Source organism: Pezoporus flaviventris, unplaced genomic scaffold (genome assembly GCF_033815535.1).
Source record: "Pezoporus flaviventris isolate CSIRO_AGI_PZ_B2104156 unplaced genomic scaffold, CSIRO_AGI_Pfla_v1 ptg000029l, whole genome shotgun sequence".
NCBI lineage: Eukaryota > Metazoa > Chordata > Aves > Psittaciformes > Psittacidae > Pezoporus > Pezoporus flaviventris.
Window position 1 is genome coordinate 12,453,005 of NW_026892577.1, and position 25,196 is coordinate 12,478,200.

Here is a 25,196-nt window from a genome sequence, read left to right on the forward strand (position 1 = left end):
CAAGAGAGGTTTAAGAATGAACTTTTCAATTTTTTTTCTGTTTAAACACCTATTTTTGTACCTACAGAATAGACCTTAGCAGATTTTAAGCACCAAAGACTATGAGAGAGGTCCAGAAAGTTTTCCTGCTATCTGGGAAGTTGACATGTGGTGTAGTGGGAACTTCAAAATTCCCTGGAATTAGATTCCTCTGCATGTGCATGCGTAGATGTTTCCCAGTGTGAAGAGCTAGATTTCTAAGCTCTGCTATCACTTAGAGGCCTGCAAGGAGGCACATAGTCTTCATCTAAGTCCTCAGCTGCATGTACTGCTCACCTAACAGAGAATGCTTACCCCATATAGATAGTAGTGAGTCCAGCTTCCCAGAAGATTCCAGCTTCTCAGGTTGCTTTTTCATATTTCTTTCCATTTGCTCTTTCTTTCTGAATGGATCTTACATTCTTTGTGGTGCAGCTTCAACCAGAGGGTAAAGGGATCCACACTATAAAGGAGCTCAGTAAAATGGGTTAGTTCTTGGGAGATAGGAGATGCAAGTTAAAGACCTAGAATCTAGGTCTTGAGCCATCTTACTGTCTTGGTGACTTCTACAGGGCCCGTTCCAATTCATCAGTGCCTTTCTTGTACTGGAGCCCCCCCCGACTGGAGACTAGTCAAGATCTGGTCTCACAAGCAGTGAACAGAAGAGAATAATCACTTCCTTCAGCCTGCTGCCTGCAGTCTTGTTAATAAGGCCTTATACATGGTTCACCTTATGTGCCACAAGGGCTCACCACTGCCTTGCTTTCAATTTGCTGTTTACCGGGACCTTCTGATCCTTTTCTGCAAAGATTTTGTCCAGTCAGTTGTCCACTAGCCTGTATTGCTCTTGGAATTACTCTGTCCCAGAGACAGGAAACTTTTTATTTCTCTTCATTGACCTTCATGAGGTTTCTGTGAACCCATTCCTCCAGCCTGTTCAGCCAGTTGAGATCATGCCAAATAGCAGTCCTTCTCCCCAGCACATAAACTGCTTCACTCAATGTCTGTTGTAGTGTTTTTGGCTCTCCATAGAGACCCAGCTCTACAGATAATTTTCATATTCTGGTGCTCCTAAACATCTTATATGTACTATATAAGGGTTTGGGTTTTTTGTTTGTTTGTTTAACTACTAGTAATCTAAAATCTAAATACAAATGGGAACCTAAATGTTATCATAACTGATTGTTCAAATGCCCTTGTCGCTCTAAGTGTCTGTGGCGCTTGGATATTACAATTATACTGCTTTGTGTACAGCATTTAAAAAAATAACTTGATTTTTGGTATGTTGTCTTCCCCGGAGGATTACTCAGGGGAGGTTGGCAAATCAAAAACATTTCATTATCATCAAAAAGCAACCAAAATATATTTATTATATATCTATAATGAAATAAATTTTCAATATATGAAGCTCTGAAAAAGCACATTCTACATTCTACATTGGCAGTAATGCAGTATTATACTCAAAAATTTCACCTCTTATTTACTGAACAAGATTAGAAAAGAGATAATAATAAAAAATGATTATTTTAAATTAAATTAGCTATAAAATGCTGATTGTTCTTGATTCTTCTGCAGGCTATATTTCTATAGGACATACAGTATTTCTTTTCATTCTGTATTCTGATATTTAAACTTAGTGATTGGTTGATCCTTGCATTACACTGTTAAAAGCCAGCTCCTTAGTACACCAAATTATGCTACTTCAAGTAAAATTGTTTTCATTTGTTGCTTTGTAAATGTGTAGCTTCACTGTGTTTTCTTTTTCACAACTTTGTTAACTTTTCAGAGGTTTGTTTGGTGCTTTGATTTTTTTTTTCCCCCCAGAAATATCCAAGATATTTATTTCTCTAAATAACCGCACTTACTACTGTATTAGTTTCAGTAACAGATTTTTCTAATGCACAGAAATACAGCAGGTGTGTACGTAAAATTATGGCAAAGTATGCTATTGGTATACCAAAGTATGACTATATTAGTAACAGCTAGAAGTAAATATTTTATCATTTTCAGCAGAGTATTTCTATTTAACTTGCCTAGTACTTACATTACTACTCTAGTAATATGACCCAAAACTGTACTGAACATTTCTGGTAAGTACTAGTCTTCCTTGAGAAATTTACTCTGTAAAAGAATTAATGGGAAGATGCTGCAAATAAAAAAATAAAAGAGATGGTCAAAAAATAGGTGTTTGAGTAGAGATTCAGTTGCAGTTCTGAGCCAGTAGTCTTTTAAAGAATTATTTGAAATTTGTGAATTCAGTATATCCTGAATGTATATTCATGCACACTAGAAAAGATTAAAAAAAAAAAAAAAAAAGGACAGAGGTCTTTTCTATTCTGCTATGGATTAGGAGTAGTGAAAGATACTAGGAGACATCATAGGAGTACCTCTGTGATGAGTGACTGCACCACTGACTTTGAGTCTTGATCAGCTGGTCAGGGTTAAATAGGACTTGTGTGGGGACAGGTGGTGTCTGGACAGAATTAGCTGAGGTACACACACAAGCTGAGGAAGTACTTGAAGAGAAATGGCATGTGATGACATACATTTGCCATCTTGTTCTTACATTATTTGTTCATTTTGATGATCTTTATGTATGTTGTAAGCTGCTCTGTTTTAGAACTGACATTAATATACATCTGGAGAAACTGGTACAATCAATCTTAGGAACTGTAAAGCTAGTATGAAGAAAAATAATGACTACTAGGGCATCTGTTACTTGTAAGGACACTTCTGGAAGGTAAACAGAACAGTACCTTTCCCCCTGACTTAATAATTGCATATACTCATGAACATTTGCTGCTTGTACAAGTTCATATACATAAATAACAGTGCTGGAAATCAGCTCTCTGTATGCAAGCTTGACTACAAAATGTATTATTATTACAGACCCATTCTTCAAAGGTGAAAATTCACCTCAGTAAAATAGGGTATTGAATCTTCTTTCAGGAGAACCTAAAAATGACAAAGAAGAAAAATTTCTTTCAAATATATGCCAGCATTTTCAGTGTTAGAGTTTGCTGGATTGTCATATTCAGTACTTTTTCAGATTTAAGCTTTTTCTGTGCTGGGATGTGGGTTCAGTTTTGCCACTGTGAATGGAAACTGGCATGTAGATGAAACTGTGCACTCAAGTGATAGTTTATCTGTCTAATTTATAGTATTTGCTTGCAGACATGTAGTGCCACAAACAGATGTGGCTTAATGTATTACAGTGAATCTGTAATACTTGGTATAATTCACATAGTCTGAAAACACAGTCTTTTCTGTAAAGGGCTCCTTTTGCTTTCTTTCTATCCATCACACCTGCAGATTTAGCTCTCCTATTATTTCTTACTTGTGAGATCCAGTAGTTTAGAATGGAATTTGATGTGGTTAATTTTGCAACGATACTAACAGTTTTTATTTATGGTTTTTGGGAAGAATTGTGTCAGTAGGCACTAATGGGTCCAAAAGGAATGCATGGATCTTTACTATGCTTTTAATATAGCTGTCAAGCTGCTTTTGATTTGATATAGGGAGTAGACAATTTGCAACTAAGTGTGAAGGTCACTGGGTCAGAGGAGATGTATCAACTGGGAATTATTTTTTATAGGGAAGCGAGTCAGTCAGTATTTTGGGTGTATTCTCATGGCTTTTGTGTCTTTGGGTGGTTCTTCTGCAGCCGTATATGCGCCATTTAAAGACCTTTATGATAATTTGGTATTTTGCACTTGCTATCTTAGTAAAATACACATGTAAAGTTCATGTTATCAGAAGGAACAGATAGGGCTAATGCCTGGAAAATGTAATATTCTATGTATTTTTTCAGACCTTTTTTTAATTAGGATGTGTCTGCTTGTACAAAACAGTTAATTTCTGTCTTGCGAAGTGTATGCAGATGATGAAAGAACAGTCTAATCTTATTTTAAATTCATGAACTACATCTACAGAAAAAGTTCATAATTTTATTTTTCTGCCCTTGAAAGGGAACAGCTAGAAATGACAGGGCATATTGAAACAAAGTCTCAGAGTTTCACACATGCCCAATAACGTTAAATCATTTTGCTTTCTCAATAGGATTTTAAGACAGTGCTGTCTTTCCCCCAGTACCCAGGGGAGTTTCTGCACCCTGTGGTATATGCATGTACTGCAGTTATGTTGTTGTGCCTGTTTGCTTCCATTATCACCTACATTGTCCATCACAGGTAAGAATTCAATTTTAAGTACTTGTGTTAAATGGTTAACATTATGGTGAGTTACTTTGATTTTTCTAACCCTCACTGGAAACATAAATTAAAATCTGTATTACTGTTGGATAGTAATATCAGCAATGCAGTTTACACCAGAGAAATCAAAAAAAAAGGTTATGTCAACCTTTCTGAAGCTGTTCCTAAGCTATATCTTTCCTGAGATGTACGTCTAAATGTTCTATACACTGTTACTAAGATTTCTAACTTGATGATTCAATATAAAACCACAAGCATCATCAAATTGCTTTCTGGCAAATCCCAGTTGAGCAGCACTTTGGTCAGCTACCTTGGCAGTTTTGGCTTCTAAGACCAAGTATGATTGAATGACTGGGAGCTGTCATTGGATAAAAGAAACTTTCTAAATCTTCTTGGCTTTAGAAAACTTATGTTTTCCTTTATATGAAAGACTTACATAAACGCCATTTTAACTACATACTTCTGTTAAAGACGGTTAGCAATTTAAAAGAGTAGGAACGTGTTATACTGTAAAAGCTGCTAAACATTAATTAAGTGAACTTAATGCAATGACTTCTGATCTTCAGCTTCCGTTTAATTCTTTAGAGATATCTTGTTAAAGTTCTGCATATCTGAAGCTATGGAATAAGCCTTTTGCTTTTATTACTCTAAATGCTTGATCTGATGGAGGAAGCTTTGTCAGTAAACCCTTGCCAGTAGACTCTACAGTTTTCACCATTGATTTTACCTTTTTAACATTTGTTTCAATGCTATATAAATAAGACTCTGCCTTATATGTAAATTGCTAAGTAGGTACTCAAGAATCAGAGAACTTAATTCTATGGTATTAAGCATTTTTTCAAAATCACGATTTTCATAATAAATATGCTGTGTTTTAATTTTGAAATGTGATTTCTCAACAGTACAATCAGAATAAGTAGAAAAGGATGGCACATGCTTCTCAACTTTTGTTTCCATACTGCTCTTACATTTGCTGTTTTTGCTGGTGGAATTAATCGCATTAAATATCCAATTATATGTCAAGCTGTAAGTATCTGCCTTAGTAATTCTTTCTGATAGACTGAAAACCTGAAACTGTGTCTTTTAACATAATATTGATTGTTTTCTTTCTTTTTATAAGGATCTTAAGATTTTCAGAATAAGTCATCATTTTATATAAGTCTTTAAAATGCCAGTACTGGGAGTGTTCAGTGTTTGGTTGTCACCTGAGTTTCTGTGAGACGCTGACCAATGCATTAAGTTCTCTTCAGCTCAGTTTTCCTTATTTTAAAAAATTCATGAAAACTGTATTTCTCTCTTCTACAGGATAGTTGGAAACTATGATTCCCAAATATTTGTGTCCTTTCTGATCTTTGGAATGAATGTTTATAGTACGATTATGTCTTTTAATTGTAACTCAAGCTAATGAGGGAAAGCTGACCAGGACACTTGTGATATATGAACCCCTCATTGTACTGGACTATTTCACATCTCTTGCTTCATCCTTTCTTTGGATATAGCACTGTGAGATGAGCAGAGAGGGCATGGCTTCAGCTGCTCTTAATACAGAAGCTGAGTCTGTACAGTGTGTAAAGAGAGTCATTTCAGTCATCTTCTGTAATGTCTTATGAGGGCTTGTTACAATTTGTTTGTCTTAAATATTTCTTCCTCTCAGATTTTGTAGAAGTGCTCCAGATCTCATGAATGTTGTTGGTATTTACCTGTAGTAAAGTACTTTATAAAGCCAGTATTCTCCAGATATTTTGCCTGTCACTAATCTGGCTCTTCTGAATGGCTTGAATGGGTGTAAACAGCCAAATTTGCCAGCCATCAGCAGAGTCACTGCAAAACTTGCCCAACTAGTGTAACAGTTCTCTCTCTGATTTTCAGTGGGATGCTTTGGAAGCCTTTTGTGTGTACTTGTACATGACCATCAATAAACAGCATGTGTAGATCTATAATGACCTGTAATATTCTATGTGCAAAATCTACCCATGTATATTACAAGGTATTCATTTAAATGACACAGTTGTCTACTAGGTTATACTGAGATAGGTATCTCATTATATCTAGTGTATTGTGTCGTAATTGATCTGTGAGTTCTAGCAAATTGAAATATCACTTACCGTTGTCTTTACCTGCAGTTTGCAAGTGAAGGTAGCAGATTAGTTTGTAGGGCAGCCATGGCCGTGTAATTACATGATCATGAATGACCATCTGTTGTTACAGTGATGGTTTGGTTATTTACTTCATAGGTTGTGTGGTAACAATGCAGTATTGATAGCGATAATGAAGAAATAATTGAGATAAATGATTTATTAATAATCTGTTATGAGTAATACATAAATTACAGGGGTATCTTCATAAAATACAGTATCAGTGACAGCTGTTTCTTGCTATGGTATAGGGCTAGATACTGAGCTGCTGAGAAACGTGCCCTTAAACTGAACGGATCCATTCACATGTGCCTTCTAATCAGTTTCATGAAGTTATTTATTTATCTGACACCATGCTACAACAACAGATAATATCAGCAGTTAAAATATAGAAAAGATACAGGACACACAAGACTTACACAGTCCTTTGGTTCCTGGTAGAAACTGTCTGATGTAATTAGGTAGGGCTAATGGATGCAACAGTCCAGACAATCTAAGACAAGGCTCCTGTGGCTGGTAACTGAGGCTAAACAAATACTCACTCGCACTGCACCCCACCACACACCCTTTGTTGCTTAATGACAACAATGATTTTCAGAATTCTGAGTCCCAGTACCTGTCTCCTCCTGGGATAATCCTGAGAGTATTGCTCTGTAAATTAATAATCAGGGTGGCAAAGCTTGGAGGTATAGAGGTTGACGTACTAGTGGTTTTCTGATGTTCTATTTAAACATACAGACAGCCTCACTTGTGTATGTGCCATGCCAACTTTATGATTTATGAAGAAAACTGATGTTAGAATGCTGCTGTGGAAAAGTTGATTGCTTCTTCAGTTTTTCTGTGTGAATGAAGTTACATCTGTAAAAATGACTGTTTAGATTACCCTTGAATCTGATTCTTGGTGTCACTGAAAGCTGGCTGTTGTAGAATCCAGAGTCTTGAATTTATGACAAAATCTTTCATACAAGACAAAGGCTATGTTACAAACAGCAGAATGGAATTAACCAGAGCCAGTATAATAGCCAGAAAGGTGCTTGAGCTAGCCAGTGGATGATGTAGTCAGCCACGGCCATCTCCCAAAGTTGGGTCTCAGTTTACTTTCCTTCAAAAAGCAGAAGGAGGCGTATTCATTTCATGTAGGGAATGAGATGGAAGGAGGCACAACTTACCTGGATTATTCCGCATGTATGGGGGGCATTGATTCTGTACCCTCAGTCTGAAATAATTCAGTCTCGTGGCTCCTGCTTTCCAGGAGAGCATGATAGCTGTGAGGCTATGGATGATAGGGAATGAAATCATCAGTTCAACATGTTGAAGCATGAAGAATAGGCTTAGGGGCACAAGATTCAGGAGACACAAAAGCTAGGGAGTGAGTCATAATCATAATTTTTTATCCTAGTGGCCAGTCACTGAGTGGCATGATCACTTCAATCACACCTCCAAGAACCTCCTGTATTATTTATCAAATAGAAGCTTCTATATAAAATTTGGCAAGGCTCAGATATTCCTTCTCCCTGATGAGTGTTATATGTGAAGCTGCTTATGAATTCATTTCTGTAGGGCAGAAAGTCTTCAGAAAGAAAGGTGAAGCCCATTCCATGCTAGCCAGCAGCCTAGAAGCTAGAATACTAACACTGGAAGTCCAAGGTGTGGGTGTGAATCCTGTTACACTAAGGAAGTGCTAGAGCTGTGTGCCACATCTCAGATAGGAGCATTATATATAGAAATGCTATATCTGTAATGCTATATATTGTATATACAATGCTATGTATATGCATATATAGCGTTATTATAGGAAGAGGAGTAAAAGAGCAATTCTTTCTGTTTGAGATATTATGTTTGTTGTTTGGTTTTTTTTAAATGGGTGTAAAATTGATATACTGTTATTAAGCTAAGTTTGCCAGTTAGGGTTAGGGTTAGGTTAGGGTGTCTCAAGTGAAGATTGCTATTTAAAAGCTGCATTGCTCATCTCTGCTAAGACAGGAACAGAGCTAGCTGTATGCACAAGCAAGCAAGACATCAGATTGCTGGTAACTTTACTAGAAGCAGCCAATGACAGCTAAAGACTTTGCATGCTACTGAGTTAGATGCCCATGCTGAATATTGTCCTTCCTGGTCTCAGGTACCTGATTTGTGGGTCTCAAGTTCCAATTTTTCTATCTGTGAAGAAAGCACGGGGTTCTTCTAAGGCTAAATGTTTTAAGATCATGAAATATTCACCTCCAGTGGTGTTACAGACTGCAAAGGAATTTCTGAATCCCTTCATCTCACTGAAAAGAATCACTTTCTGTGCAGGATTAATAGTTTAATCAGAATGTCAGTGAATATCCATATCCTTCTTCAAACAGAACTGGCTGAGGAAGGACAATGTTATCTGACATATGATTATAATTGAAAAAAAAAGTTTTAAAACTAGAGTAAACCAAAGAAAATGTTGTGCAAGTTAAAGCTGAGCTAAAATGCTTTGCATAAATGTGTGTTCTGGTCATTACCATGGTAACTGCATGGTGTGGAACTTAAGTTACCTCTAAGGTACTAAAATTTATTGAAAGAGCACATACAGCATCTTCTCACTGTCAAAAGCATAATCTTCTGTTCAGTAGGCTGGTGCTTTTTCCCAAAGAGTTCTAAGAACACAGGACATGGAAAAAATTGGCCCAAAGTAACAAAATTCTTTTACCATATAACCGCAGTTATTAAACAGGTTTAAGTGCAATGCTGTCTTCAATGCATATGTCCTGACAGTTTATTTGTACCATTTCACCTGTCAGTGGAAAATCTTCTTATGAAAAAGGGTCATCACTTAAATATATTAAATCATAATCCTTTGTTTTTAATGGGAAACTTGACTCTTCCCCCACAATTTTATGTGAAATGCAAAATTCCTACTTAGAGTGAAAATAGTTTTAATTGAACACTGCATTATTTAATTTTCATCTATGTATTGGCTTCTTAGCCTTTACAGAGTTACAAATCCAGTAATAACATATACACAGATAAATTTGTACCGTGAACCTTTAGTGCATAAACCTAAGGTTTACATTTACTAACAGAATTAAGTGAGTTTTCTGAATAAAACTATCTTTGTCCTGTTCCCCCTTCTGTTGAGCCTTGTCTTCCCCTTCCATGTCATGAGCTGGTATCTCATGTATCTCTAGCATAGAGCTCAGATGTCTTCCTAGCTCAAGAGAGCTAGAAAGAGCTGGTCTCACTGAAGGGGCAAAAGAGCATGCAGCCACAGCCTGAGTCCAGCAATGAGGAAAATACATCTCCATGGCATGACTGACAGTAGTGCAGAGATATGGGGAAGGAAGAGGCACCCATTGTTATTAGTGGATGAATAAGAGTAAAGGTTCTAGTCCAGAAAGCATATTTTGTTATGGAAAATGAGAAACAAAATCACAAAGAAAGGGGTACCCTTTCCTGTGGAATTTCATATAACAGCTCAGCTCACCCTTGCAAATTCCACATTTCTGTTGTGTCATATATATTGTATCTCCAGATTGCCACCATTGTCCTTCAAGTCTGTCAGTCACGAGGAGGTCCTCTATCATCAGGATATATCCTCTTCCTGTAAGCAAGAAATGTAAATGCATACTTTTTTGAGAGAGACAGAAGTGCATTATTAAAGAATTAGTACAGAAGATGATAACATTTCTGTCTCTTGTCCGTGTTTGTACGATTTGACTATATATCAGAAGGAATTGAGCTACTGAAATACAGTACACTGTGAAGAAAAGTAATGTGACTAAGGTGTGGCATACCGTGATGGGTTCAGTTCAGTTCCGTTGCCTCCTTGAAAGTTCAATAAAATTGTTTTATCATATTATTTTTAGGAATCTCATTCACTTAGGTGGCTGATCATTTCTTTACATATGGCCATATATGTTGTCCAAATTTCATATGTAGGTGCCTTCTCACATGGAATTCATCCCTGCTGTTCATACTCTTATAGACTCTGGCATACTTGCATAGAATAATTACAGAATATATAGTGCAGTGTCATACTGAAATGAGAAAGAAGTTATTAACCAAATCTCTAGAATTTTTCCAGTTCTTTCTCATTTTCCTGCCTTTCTTTCTCCCCTTTTCTCCTTCTCTTCTTCTCCCTTCTGCCTTGCTCATTTCACTCACTCTTCCCCCTCCAGTTCATAGTCATATTCACTGTGTCCCTAAAGAAATGCTTCAAGCTGCATATGAACTAAGTCCAGACAGCACTAGCCACTGAACTGGCAACGTCTGCCAGCTGATGGTACAAAGTTGTCTCATTCTCTTATTTCTGCTTCTGTTACCTCAAGCAACAATAGTTATGAAGGCTTTATACTCCCTCGTCTAATGTGTCAGACAAGTCCCAGAGAAAATTACAAAGGGCTTTCTGGTGATGATATTTGCTGCTGTCTTCAAGTTTTGTGCTATTTTACTAAATGTAAAAAAAATCAATGGATTTTTTTTCTTTACCCATCAATTCTTTTAAGTTGAGCAAGAATGAACACTGGTTCAAATAAATCATTATAACAGATATGTGTTAGCTTTATTCAGCAATTCTCTGTATTCCTTAAACATCTGTGTGCTTTTCAATTATAGCAGTATTTTACTTGTCACTGCAAAGTGTCAGGCTATTGCTTCAAAGGTAACCTCATTTTACATAATCAGATGGAGACTTAGCTGGAGTAATGAGGCATTGAAGATTGGCTAAAATTCCAATTACTGTTTCCATAGTAATGACTAACAATTACTAATATAACAAAGATGTTAGTATTTCAGAAGTGTTTATTTTACTTTCAATGATAAACACATCGGTTTCTTGGAAACAAAATTATAACAACAATATTGAGAGTTTGTGTTTCCTTTTAAGGGAGGATGCCAAGGTCTGTCATTTAAGTTTAAAAATTGTATGGCCACGTTTATAAATTCGTTAAAATATGTCCAAAAGTAATCTGGTTTTAGGCAAATAGCACTGATCACATTACAAGAAGTCAAGCTTGGCTATATACACCTGAGATATACAGCAGGATATTCCTAAAAAATGAAGGAAATAGCAAGCAAAAATGCTGACCTCTCATTGAGTTTTAAATTGCATTGTTATGATAAGCTAGCAAAGCTTACCACACAAACTAAGCTTTGCATCACTTTAAATTGAGGTGTAAAAAATTGTAATTAACCAGGTTCTTAGAAAATAAATGTCTTTACAGTCTTATTTTCATAACATACCATCTAGTATCAGAAATATTATCAATGACAGGTTAAATAACAACTTCCATCTGCTTGTTGAAAGTGTTTTTCCTAGTTAGATATAACCTGACAGAAAGAAAAAACTAATGTATTTACAAATTCAGTTAAAAATAAATGTATAATTCTTCAAAAATTTTTGTTTTACTGATTCATTTACTAACTTGTTTAACTGTCTACTCTTACTTTTAGGTTGGCATAGTACTACATTATTCTACACTCTCTACTATGCTATGGATTGGAGTAACTGCCAGGAATATTTATAAGCAAGTCACAAAAAAGCCTCAGCCATGCCAAAACAGTGACCAGCCTTCTTATCCAAAGCAACCGCTACTCAGGTATGGAATATTATCTTTTTCTTTTCTTTTAAATGTATTCCTAAAACTTATAAATTTTAAGCTTTCACTTTCATTTCTGTATTCTTTACTTTTTTTTCAGACTATAAATAGGATCCGTAAGGACTTGAGTCACTTAGGTGTATCTACAAATCTGAATATTTGTTGTATGCTAATAGTTAATTCTAGTCAGGAGATGCGGATATGCAGAACTGGTACTGGCCAGGTTCATATACCTTTATCTAAGCAGGAACAATTCAGGTGTTTCTGTGGTTGCCTATGGAGGAAAAAATACTCCCTCGCTTCTGTGTTAAGGCATTATTTAATCATCAGAAACTACTCTACAAGGATTCTCCCTTTGCCTTAATCTATTCTTGTGTAACTCTTGCCCACACCTGTATTGATAGCCTAATAACCTGATAGCAGCCTCCCTCATTCCACATCAGAGATTTAATGCTATTAGAGAAGCAAATGAAAGTCTGGACTCCCTGTCAGCTTTCTACTTAGAGCAGACTAGTAACATGTCTCTGACAGCACGGCAGGTTTAATGTAATAAGAATTTTAACCAGATGCCTATGAGATGCTGAAACTTGAAGCCAAAATAGTCAGTCTGCGTAAAAAAAAAAAAAACAACAAAAAAAAACAAAACCAACTTGCCACAAACTGGAATTTCTAACCAAAGGTATGAGAAGATTGATTCATCTTTTTGAATGTAGCTATCAAAAAGTTAGGTATTAGCCAAAGTTATATAGTGGCCCTGTATAGACTTTGGAGGGAGTCTGAGACAGAGAGGAACTTCCAGAGGACAATTCCTCCCATCTGTCTTAGATGTTTGTGTGAGGACAAGATGAATTGTCTTATGGAGGTGCCTCTCTTTTTCCCATAGATCATGGAAAAACCTGAATGGTCTATTCAGACTAAAGACCTCAATTTTATAGTGAAGGACAGGAAATACGAATTCGAATTTTTACGCCTTTGCTGTAAAAAATCCAGCTTAGTATGTTCTTTTAAACAGTCCTAGCTTATTTTATTTTGAACACAAAATGTTTATTAAGTATCATTTCTAGAAGATCGTGTAAAGTTGTCACAACTTGTTAAAAGTCTATAGGAAGATGAATTGTGTTTTGCTGTCTGATTCCGCTGAGTGAAATCTTTATTAACTTGATTAGTTTTCTGCTTTTTATAACATTTTTTTTAGAGATGAAATTGATAAAAACATCATAGAATTTATACAGTGAAAAGCCATATTGAACAGTAGCTTTCACTGAGAGTTCCTAACTTTGCTAATCCTCTATTTACTGTACCATTCTCCACAGATGAGAATTCCACTGTTTTGTTTACTAGTTCATAGCAAAATGAATTACCAGTTTTCAAATGCTACAGCATGGCTGTTAAGGTAGAAAATTATTACATCTTACACGGACCCAGTAGAGTGTATGCTCTTGAAATTCAAATCTTGTTTGATTTGGAAAACAATAGACAATCAGGTTACAATAACGATTAATTAGAATCTTTGTTGTAATAGTCATGATGAGGTCCTCAGGCAGTTAAAATAAACAGTAGGTATTTTAAGTTTAGTAATAGAAATTATAAACGTCCTTTTAGCTGTAAGAGAACATGAGTATAGTCATTTAATAACGAAGTAAAATGATTCTAAGTTATTTTTCTCACTTAGGGCACCATATATCCTAGAGACACAGGCACTGAAATGTCTAATATGATTTCATAAAGGTTAGTACTAGATTCAAAGTAATAAGGATCAATTTAATTTCATGTAGAAAACAGATGTAGTATATGGAAAATTAAAAATTGCTTTAAGCAAGAAAATGATGAACCCATAATTAGTAATTGTTCTTTTTAGAATGATAATGATAATTTTTCTGAGCCTTTTAATTTCCCTGGGTTTAATGAAATTTAAATCGAAATTATTCTGCATCATAATATTTCCAGAAAATCCATTTAAGTTGTGTACATTTCAGTGTAGCCATTTATAAGTAATGTTTTAGTTAGCGTTCTAGTATGTATAAGCTGATGCCAGTCTTTACACATATTGTGCCTCAGGTTCAGAGGAGATAACATCAGTTTGTCCAGATCTGGGTTTGGGTAAAGGAGTACTAATTTTTGTCTTCATTTGACACCAGTAGACAGCTAAACAATATTAAATTTGTTCAAATGGAGGCTAAGTTAAGCTTTTTAATACGTCAGGACCACCAGTTCTACGAAGAGTATTTCTGCATATGATCTCCAAGATGCTTTTAAAAAGAGGTGCTATGTCAGTAATTCAGGTCCGTAGACCTAGCTTGACTTGTGTTCAGGTTTTGTTGAACACAAATATGTGAATGCATTTGTCAAGAACTGTACACTTTGCTGTTCTCCTTTGGTCTTTTCCAGTAACGGATGTATATGATAGACTGGGTTTCCCGTTTGCATGAATGTTTTTATATTCCTTCTATATTTACTCGCTGTATGAGACATAAGGATATCTTTTGTGAGTCAGTAAGTGGGGACTACTGCCAAAAATCAATACACAAATCTATGACATGGAGTTTACCAAGAAATTAAAAAAATTCTCTCATCACATTTTTTTCATGGACCTTGATCCACTCTGAAAAGTAGTCAAAACAGCAAAAAAAAAAAAAAAAAAAAAAAAAAAAATCTTAAGGAAGACCTTACCTGTTAGTAGAAAAGGACCTTTGCTTGTAACAGTTGCTTCAGTTTCTCTGCCTACTTGCATATTTATTTCTTTCTGTTCTAGATATAGTGATCAAGCAGTGTAATTTTACTGAAACTTGTTCTTCATGTTAATATAAATATTGCCTCTTTTAATCATATGACACATCACATATGTTATAGATGATACACAATATATATTTTAGTATCTATATTATACGTGATATATGTATTTTGTGTTAATTATAGAGTTCAAGCTCTCAGGGCCTATCACTTTGATAACTGGAATCAACTATAACAATTCTGACATTTTTCACTAGATGTGCCTGGATGCTAATGAGGTGGATCAAATTAATGCATCATTGAATTCAACAGATAATGGAATTACTTCCTGTAAAATATACTCTCTGGTATTCTTAATAGAAATAAAGAATTTTATCTGTTCATCCTCTGTGGACATTTGTTAAACCTGGCAGAGTTTGGCTTCTGACTCATCTGAAGTCAGATTCTGCCAGCCAGGACAAAGGGGCATACAAGATTTAACTATTACTTGCAATGTACAAAACTTATCAGCCCAAGCTGAAGAACAGGTAGAATTAGTTTTGTACCTGATACATGCATGCAGTTTTCATGTTGTGCCCTGTGCACACAGAGATTAGAAAGGAGTACAGAACAAGCAGAAAATATTTCTGAAATATAGTTTAAATTATTTCTTTCCAGAAAGATAGAAAAAAAATAGACTTCTGTGATTTTTAATAAGATTACTGAGCACAATTGTACTATAAACATTTAAAATAAAAAATAAATAAACTACAAGCTTGGCCAGACATTAGTGTTAAGGTAATTAAGGTACCTTGCATCTCAGGGTTAGGTACAAATATGTTTCCTAATTTCCTTCATCCTCTTTTATTCAATGAACATCTTGCAAGGTAACTAATATGGCAGACTTCAGATTAGAGAGTCCAATATCCTATATCTGTCATGAAGAAACATCAATATGCATAAATAAGGTTGCAGAATGAACTGCAAAATGGATAACAGATGATGTCATTGTGTCTGCTGAACTTCATCTTGTTTATGTATCTAATATATCTTGATGAGCTTTTAAAAAGGTTCTTAATAAAGTTGTAGGGCTTCTAGAAAGAGTACCTCATGCATTGCCTTAGAAAAATTGTATATCTAGCTGTCATAGCAGTTTAGGAATGGATTGTGTGTCCTTCCCTTTGTATTCAATGTACTAGGCTTAGTACTGTGGCTATTAAAAATGAATATTGAGAATTTTGGGAAGATCATAACTCCAGCAAATTAAATCAGTTTTTAGCAGCACGTTCTGAGCACCTACAGTCAGTTATGCTGGTTTCAATTCCATTCTCTTATTGTTTTCAACATTGAATAATTTTAATAATGAAGTGTAATTTTTAGAATAAGAAAGCTGTTTGCATATTTCATATATTTTGAACTGTCTTATTTGTTTTATAGAAACTGCCCTTCAGCTTGCACACAGAGCAGACCTAGAAATAGTAGGTGAGAACCAAAGTGGTTCAGTTGAACCGTAATACCTGCTAATGGATGTGTACATGCAATCTATGTGTGGGTGTGTCTGCTATTCTGTGTGAGCTTGTATATGGGCAAGTTTCTGAGCATCATCAATATATTTCCAGAGTACCAAATCATCATTCTTGGAATGGAAACAACAGGGCTCTTCTTTGTGGGCTGTGTTTGTGATGTAGCGATAACAACCTACACTCTGATCACATGGATGTACAAGATGCTATAGTGCTCTAGTTGCATCCTCCCAGTTTGTCAATGTGGCAGCAGATCTTCACAGTCATTCCTTGGCTCATCATTTCTGTCAGCTACCTGAACATTAATCAGTAGTATCCAGCTAAACAGTAGCTAAATATCTTTGTGACATTGAATTATGTTATATTCCTTCACTGCAAAAAGGAGAAACCATGCTAAACTTGCAAATCAGGAAAACCCTCTCCTTTAGGTTGTGTCAGCCAATCCCATGATGACCCGCTTGCCTCTCTTGCCTTGCAGTGAGGAGATTTTACAGGCTTTCATTATACCAGAGGGGTCATGGCATCTGCTTAGTGCATTGCTCACACTGCTAACCCTGCTTGTCTCAGCATGAACATTTAGATGCTTGATCTGAATTCTGACAAGCTTGAAACCAACTTGTGGGCACAAATGGATCTACTGCTATGTACTGCTGCATTTGCCTAACTGCAGGTCCCAAGAAAGCCTGGCTGGAAGTGTTGTGACTTCCATCACAAATTGAGATGTGGCAATTTTTACTGAAGAAGTTACTAATAAAGCAGGTATCTCTTGAATTTTTGTTGATACAATATTCATGGTCTTGAAAACTGGTATATGAAGGTAAAAACATTCCAGTTATAAAGACTAAAGACTTCTTATATTTAGATTTTTAAAGAATGGTTATGTCCTTTATCAGAGAAAAACTCTAAAATAAAGAGAACTAATAGGTTCTAATATTACTGAGGTTGAAAGGGCCTTCAGAAAATGTTCTTTGTTACTCTCAGGATCTAGAAAATTTCCCCTATCAGTTATAAGAAGTTAGCTGTAATTTATTGAAGCATAACAGCAGTGTAATGGGATCAAAATTTGACCATGATAACAAATTCTCTATTAAATGTCGAGTTTGCCAAATATGTCATGTCATTTTCTTGGCCATGTTCTTTTTTGGATCCTGAGTGTGAATCATATGAAGTGAATTAATTTACATTCTGACAGACACAGACATTACTTGTCCCCTTGACACCAGCAGCTCTGAAATGCAGTTAAGTTCTAGTGCATTTTTCATTAGCACTGGCTCTCATTAATTCATGTCTTCTGGTATCAAACAGTGATTGAGAGGGAGAGAGAGAGAAAAAGAGGTCAGATGAAAGGCATCAGTTACAGTCCATTGTTTTCTTCTTTATGGTATGCCCTGAAATATTAATTCCTCTAATCTTGATCCATGGAATCCCATTTTTCCTTCCTGCAGCGAACATAACAAACCACCTCTATAAAGTTTAAATTTACATCTGATTATCCCAAGGGATTGCCTGCCTATTCCTTAAGACCTCTCTATAATTTGAATATGTTGAAATAAACGGGAAACGCCACAGGGAAGAATTCTTGGAAGCCCTGAGGAGATCTCTGTAGTTCACTCCTTAGTGTTAGAATAGACAACTCTATCATTGAGGAGTAAGTGAAAGTGATGTCTCCTTGTGAGTAAGGTAGTCACCAGTTTCATGAACCATGGTACAGTAAGTAAACAGTCTCACTGAAAATCTGCTATGTCATGCTCAAGGAAGTTGGCTCTAATTTAAATACTTGATTACATCCTTCACTTAGAGGACAGAATATTTTTATGTGGGCAGGGCCAGTCATCAGGAACTTTAACTAGTGTCTCTGAAATTATTATCAACACTTCTTATTTTAGTTATTGGAAATCAAGTCTAGAAAATTGTCTTTTCCTATGTATATTTTTAGATAATTTTCAAATTTTGCTGTAATTAGTTTGATTCATTATTGAAAAATGGAAGTTTTTTCAATCTTCATGTATTAGCAAGGCCACTTAAAGCCTCAATACCATAGGTTCCTAAAAAACCCATATTGTGTAATAGCTGCTTTCATACATATTATCTGCAAATCTCTATTCCCATATTTCTTGTTTCAATATTTGTGATATCTCACAGAAAAGAGAAATGTCATATTGCTGAAACACCTTTTTTAAAATTTTTGCATTTGATAAAAATTTAACACAGGAGAAAGCCATATTTTCCTTCCAGCTCCCATTTTGGTTTCATTCACAAAAATAAGACTTACATTCAACATAAACTAGTATAATATAATATTGGATATAAAAATAATCTAAGGATAAAAGCCATTTCATAGTTTTAGTTTGGTTTAATTATAGAGCTCAGATTTTGAACAATGCTGTATTCTGAAGCCAATTTTAATAACTCTGACATTCAAAGATGATACAACACAACTAGTGATGTAATAGTACATCAGAAATAGGGATCTTATCAGTCAGACTGTACTGTGTCATATCAGCCCACCAATTTAGGCAAGTTCTCAAAAAAAAAACCAAACCCTAAAACAAACAAACAAACAAAAGAACTGTAGTGCTTAGCCAGAATGACCAGAAAGATTCTGCCACCTGAGGTGCAATAGATAGAGATGACAAAAAAATACAAGCTTAAAAACAAAACAGGCAGTTTTAGTCTATTCATCTTGAATAAAAAGGATTGCAGAACCTAAAGGTGCCTGGAAGTTGGTTTGATACTTTAGGGACATACTGATATTACAAGCTACTTAATATGATCGTTCTTAAAATGCTGATATACGGTCAAATGGAGTCATGGATTATAGCCAAAGCCATTTTATAGCTAGCTACCAAAGTAACTGAAAGATCTGCAGTGGAAAAGGGTATAAAATGGTGACAAGGGAAACATTTTCATAAATTTATTCTTATTCAATTTCAGCCTGATACTAAATGCATTTCAATCATATGGAGGAAAATTATCTTAGGTCAAAGAAAATGTTTAAATCACCTTTCAATTAATTGTTCTACACAAGAACATTTTCAGTATAAAAAAAAAATTAAATACTAAGGAGATTTGCAGTAGCAATATACTGTCAGTGGTACCCTGGGAAAGCTGTTGCACTTTGCATAGGCCATGTAAATATTCACTGCAGCTGGCACTGGATTGCCTGTGTATGGTGTCATAGTAGGGAGGTATTTTCCTGTCTAATCTGAATAAACAGAAGTGATTAGAACTTTGTCTCTCCATCTTCAAGGTGAGTGACTGAATTACTGTGTTATTAAAATCAAAATGGTAACAGACCCACCTGCTTTTAGTTTCACTTCATCTGGTTTGTAAATCAAGACTCAAACTGGAAGAATTTTAGAAGTTCATTTTCATGTCATAATTGGCTAAGTTAGTCTTCAAATCTGACCTGAATACACTATCAAATGCTTTAAGTGAATGATGCTTGGAACAGAGGTTCTTCCTTGGTTGTATCTCATTTCAAGAGAATCTTACAATTAAACTAGAAATAGGATGTTGTTACCACCATAACTTTATGACTTAAGGTACAGGTGAAATGCTTGTGATGTTGACACTTTCCAGAGAAAAAAATCCAGTAACACCAAATCTTTAGGAGATGTCAAAGTAGAAGGTGAAGTTTTATCCTCTTTGTTTAAAGAACAGTGCTTGAGCTACTTATTATATATGAAAAGAAATGGTTTACAGTTATTGCAGAAGAAACATATGTCAACTTGTTACTTGTAAATAAGCCATTAAACAGCATGGCAAGTCATGTATTCAGATCTCTGTGGTTCTAAAGCTATTGATAAACATAGCCAGAAAAGAAAATTACACCTGGCCATTTAATGAGGGAATTATGGTCTTGGGATTTAGAAATTTTAACTATGTCAGTTATGGCATTTGCAAGCTTGCAAAGTTATGAGCTTCAGGGTGTCTTATAATGATTGCTATGATATTTTCAAGTTTGAAAGGCTGTAACTGCAACATGCTGATCTGCAGAACTATATTAGGTTGAATTTTCAGATGCTTTTATCATGAACTCCCATCTAGGTATTTCCTGGAAATTCAGAATTCTTGTTACACTATTCCTTGCCTCAACACTTTCTGGAATTTGAGCTAGTCATGTACATAATTGTATTGGATAAGTTAGAGGGTAGAGTTTGATAAAATGCTCCATGCTTTGATATGCTGCTCCAGGCAAAATGTAGAATGTTGATTGGAAATTTTACAAGTTCTAAAATCCTTGAAGATAATATATTCAAACTCAAGCGGGGGCTTTGTAAAAAACTTTATCAGATTTGAAAGAGCTAAATATTTTCTCAGATGATTCCTTGGTGTCATATAGATTAAATCTGATGCAAAAAAAAAGCTGTAAAGAGATATGTGTAAGGTAATTTCAGATGTGTTTATTGCCATGGTACGTGCAAAGAACTAAACATTCTCATCTGCATGAAGTATTATTCACCACAGTTACAGAAAAGGCTATCCGTGGATGACTGTACTCATTTTATTACTCAATATTATTAAGAAAATTTTAAAATGAAGCATTTGTTTTTTTTAAATAAAGCCAGAGTCACATTAGATACTAATTTTCTCTTTACGAAATCTGGCATGTGAGAAAGCTGGATCTTAATCTTGTTACAGGACATCTCTCTTTTAAGCAGGTGTTCGTATACATATAGTTTAACTGTGATGAAAACGGTAATGTTGCAAGAAAACTTGAGACATGAAAGATGTTGTACAGACTGATAAACTACGTCATAGAAACTAGAGTAGTGCAGGCAACCAACTAGTGTACTATAGAATTATTCCATAATGATAACTTTAAATGCATGATTGTAACATTTCAGAATATTCTTTTTAATAATTAATGGAAAAATTAAAGAAAATAAAAATATATTCCTTGGACAAACAAGACTGGTGAAATCTACAGATACAGATATTACATTGAATATGCTGAAGCATATTTAAATATAACTGTTGTAAATTCAGCTTCAGACCCAACTTCTGTGCACACTTCTTGCTAAATATATCTGATAACCTCTATTTTATGCCTGTTTGGAAGAAAGGCTTGAAAGTTTTGGGGGGAAAAGTTGCATTAGATTAATTCACTTTGGTTTGAGTTGAAACCATGGAAAAACACACATATACTTCTGTTGATCTCCTTGTCCTTGTGCGTTCTAAATTGTTGAAGTCCATTACTGGAAATGTGGATGATTCTTTTCTTTTCAACATAGTTATCCTTAAAAATTCCAAATGAGAAGGCATTAGAGAAAAACATACTTACAATTTTAAGGTAAGAATGTTTAAAGTTAGATCCTCCTGGGGTATGACTATTTTTAATTCAATTTTCAAAATGGCATAGACCAATTTAGAAGTTTGAGCAGGCTTTGGACCAGTTTTAGATGTCCTTCAACTGATAAGACTGTAGTAGTGAAGTAGTCTTCAGGAGTCCACAAGTTGTAGAGTGAAAGGCAGCACATTTTTCAAAGCTGCATCTCATACAGCACTGGATCAGGGTTTTGTCTTTTGGGTTTAGCATCACTCTTTTTATGTAAACAGAAAAATGGGTCACAGCAGCTAAGTTAATGCAGGCTGGGAAATTAAAAGTGCCGATGACACCACTTTGGAATTTTAGTATTCTTAGTAAAGAATAAGGTGTAAGAATCACTTCCAGAGTAGATAGAGCTATCATATGTTAGATTAAAAGCCAGCCAGCGACTGTTGGGGTTAGTGTAACATTTTCTGGATCGATTACTTCAGAATTACCTACTGTGGAGTTCCTACAACAGTTCATAGATGATCGTAGAAGGAAGGCAAGTCTTATCTGTAGAACAGGTCTTATACATACATATTTTTCATTGCTGTTTCTACTGAACACTTTAAGGTTTATATTTTTCCATGCAAAAAAATACAATTCTAGTTTAGCTGAGTTATTCAGAATTTACATTCTAAATTTCCTAACTATTGATCTTTTGATTTTTCAGCCTTTGTCTTGCACCATTATGAAGTTCTATGAGTATTTTGTTTTACAGAGGCAGTTGAACAATTACTGGTGCAGAACAGGATACATTGTAAACGAGAGAAACTCAGTGGAATGATTGAAACATAGAAATTGAGAAATAGAGGAGTTCAAGGAGTACATCAGGAGATGGAATTTTGTCTCAGAATAAAATAGAGAATCAGCGACAAAATGACACAAAAAATGCATCCAAAGAATCTTCCAAGAAAACTAAGCAAAGCACAAGTCTTGAAACAAAGTGCAGACCTACATACAGGTGTTGGGAGAACTGTAGAAAGTCTCAAAGAGCTCAGTCAGACAATTAACACAGGACAGGAAAAGTCACGAGGACATCTGAGACGGTGATAATATTAATAAAAGGAAATGGAAAGGGAAAAAACACTGGCTGTGGCAAGGCAAGAAACAAGCAAACTCAAGTTGTGAAACCATCCGTGGGTCCTGAAGGAGCTGGCGAATGAAGTTACTAAGCCACTGTCCATCATATTTGTCAGTCAGGTGAAGTTCCCGACAACTGGAAAAAAGGAAATATAACCCCCATTTTCAAGAAGGGGAAAATGGATGACCCAGGGAATTACAGACCAGTCAGTCTCACCTCTGTGCCTGGCAAAATCTTGAAGCAGATTCTCCTGGAAGGCATGCTAAGGCACATGAAAAACAACAAGGTGCTTGGTGACAGCCAGCATGGCTTCACTAAGGGGAAATCCTGCCTGACCAATTTGGTGGCCTTCTATGATGGGGCTACGGAACTGAGGGACAGGGGTAGAGCAGTTGATGTCATCTACCTGGACTTGTGCAAAGCGTTCGACACTGTCCCACATGACATCCTTGTCTCTAAATTGGAGAGACATCAATTTGATGGATGGACCACTCGGTGGATAAAGAACTGGCTGGATGGCAACACACAGCCTTGTGGTCAATGGCTCAGTGGCCAGCTGGAGACCAGTAATGAGTGGTGTCCCTCAGGGATAGGTGTTGGGACCGGTCTTGTTCAACATCTTTGTCGGTGACATGGACAGTGGGATTGAGTGCGCCCTCAGCAAGTTTGCCAATGACACCAAGCTGTGTGGTTCGGTTGATACCCTGGAGGGAAGGAATGCCATCCAGAGGGACCTTGACATGTTTGTGAGGTGGGCTGATGCCAACCTTATGATGTTTAACCATGACAAGTGCAAGGTCCTACACCTGGGTAGGAGCAATCCCAGGCACAGCTACAGGTTGGGCAGAGAAGAGATTCAGAGCAGCCCTGAGGAGAAAGACTTGGGGGTGTTGGTCGATGAGAAAATGAACATGAGCTGGCTTCAGTGTGCACTTGCAGCCCAGAAAGCCAACCGTATCCTGGGCTGCATCAAAAGGAGCGCGACCAGCAGGTCGAAGGTGATCCTGCCCCTCTACTCTGCTCTTGTGAGTCCTCACCTGGAGTGTTGTGTGCAGTTCTGGTGTTCTCAACATAAAAAGGACATGGAACTGTTGGAACAAGTCCAGAGGAGGGCCACGAGGATGATCAGGGGACTGGAGCACTTCCTGTGTGAAGATAGGCTGAGAAAGTTGGGGCTGTTCAGCCTGGAGAAGAGAAGGCTGCGTGGAGACCTCATAGCAGCCTTCCTGTATCTGAAGTGGGCCTATAGGGATGCTGGGAAGAGACTCTTCATTAGGGACTGTAGTGATAGGACAAGGGGTAACAGATTCAGACTTAAACAGGGGAAGTTTAGATTGGATACAAGGAGGAAGTTCTTTACTGTAAGAGTGGTGTGGCAGTGGAATTGGTTGCCCAGGGAAGTTGTGAATGCTCCATCCCTGGCAGTGTTCAAGGTGAGACTAGACAGAGCCTTGGGTGAGATGGTCTAGTGTGAGACGTCCCTGCCCATGGCAGGGGGGTTGGAACTGGATGATCTTGAGGTCTTTTCCAACCATAGCTATTCTATGATTCTAAGTTAGGTAAAAAAAAAATTATGTATTTTAACAGTTCTTATCTGTCTTCTGTGATTTCTGTTTGAACCTTATTCCTGATACTTCTTAATGGGATAGTAAATCACCTCCCTGGTGGTGAGACACATTCGTTTAAGAGGTTCCTCATTTGAAAGGATGGGAAATGCAAAAAGTACCATCAGTACCATCAGAAAAATACTGGTATTTCCTATTCTGTTTAGAGCTTGACTTTCTCGACTCATATGATTTTGGTTGAAACCCTTATCCTAAACTTTTTACACAAAACTTTTAACTCCTTATTTGCAATGGTAGTTGTAAACATGAAAAAAGAAGGAATACATTAAATCAGTTGAAAGTTGTGGACCCTAACTGCTACTTAGGAGTGTTAATAACATTCATGTGAGGTTTAAAAATGTATTAGTAAAAATATTCTCTGAAATTATCAATGACAGGACAATAAATAAATTTAGGTTGCAGTAAGGGGTATATAGGTTGATATTAGAAAAAGATTATAAACTATGAGACGAGCTGACAAGTAAAATGAGTTACCTAGGAGGCTGTGTAAACTGTCATAACCAATTTGTTAACACACATTAGACAAAGCCAAGTCAGTCATGATAGGTTTTTAATGTGACCCTGCCTCAGACCTTTGAATGGATCGGATGACCTCTTGATGTTCATTCCCACCCTACAATTCTGTTATTCGTAAAAGAAGCATTTTTCTGAACAGTATTCTCATTTTTCAAACCTTTATTTACTGCTGAATTCCTACAGCCTTGCTGGTCTTTCAAGAAATTTTTGTGTTTCATTATGCAAGCAAATTCTGACAGATGACACTTTGAAACTAATGTGTTCCAAATATGCCTTCAGTATTTGGAAATGTTATGAGTCTTGTAGAAACTGGCTGCTGATCCTCCAGGTATTTTTATTCAGGTACCATGTTACTATATAAAACATAACAAAAAATTAGGCCAGCTTCTGCTCTGGAATATCCACACTGACAACGGGTTTTCACTGAATCACTGGGAGTTGCACATAATTAATCACAGGAAGATTTTTATTCATAGATGGAAATTATCGCTTACTGC

The 25,196-nt window shown here is 36.1% G+C and overlaps 1 protein-coding gene across 2 annotated transcripts in view; it reads left to right on the forward strand.

The window, feature by feature from the left end:
• ADGRA1 (adhesion G protein-coupled receptor A1) overlaps positions 1 to 25,196 on the forward strand; it is a 280,413-nt gene that overhangs the window by 232,856 nt on the left and 22,361 nt on the right. Inside the window, exons 1-4 of one of the 2 annotated variants that reach the window (XM_061459065.1) lie at positions 2,500 to 2,758; positions 4,078 to 4,205; positions 5,129 to 5,252; positions 11,783 to 11,928. In XM_061459065.1, coding sequence (XP_061315049.1) covers positions 4,156 to 4,205; positions 5,129 to 5,252; positions 11,783 to 11,928 — 320 coding nt within the window. In that variant the 5' untranslated portion in view covers positions 2,500 to 2,758; positions 4,078 to 4,155. Of the gene's footprint in view, positions 1 to 2,499; positions 2,759 to 4,077; positions 4,206 to 5,128; positions 5,253 to 11,782; positions 11,929 to 25,196 lie in introns of those variants that run through there. The other variant, XM_061459064.1, reaches the window with a different exon arrangement.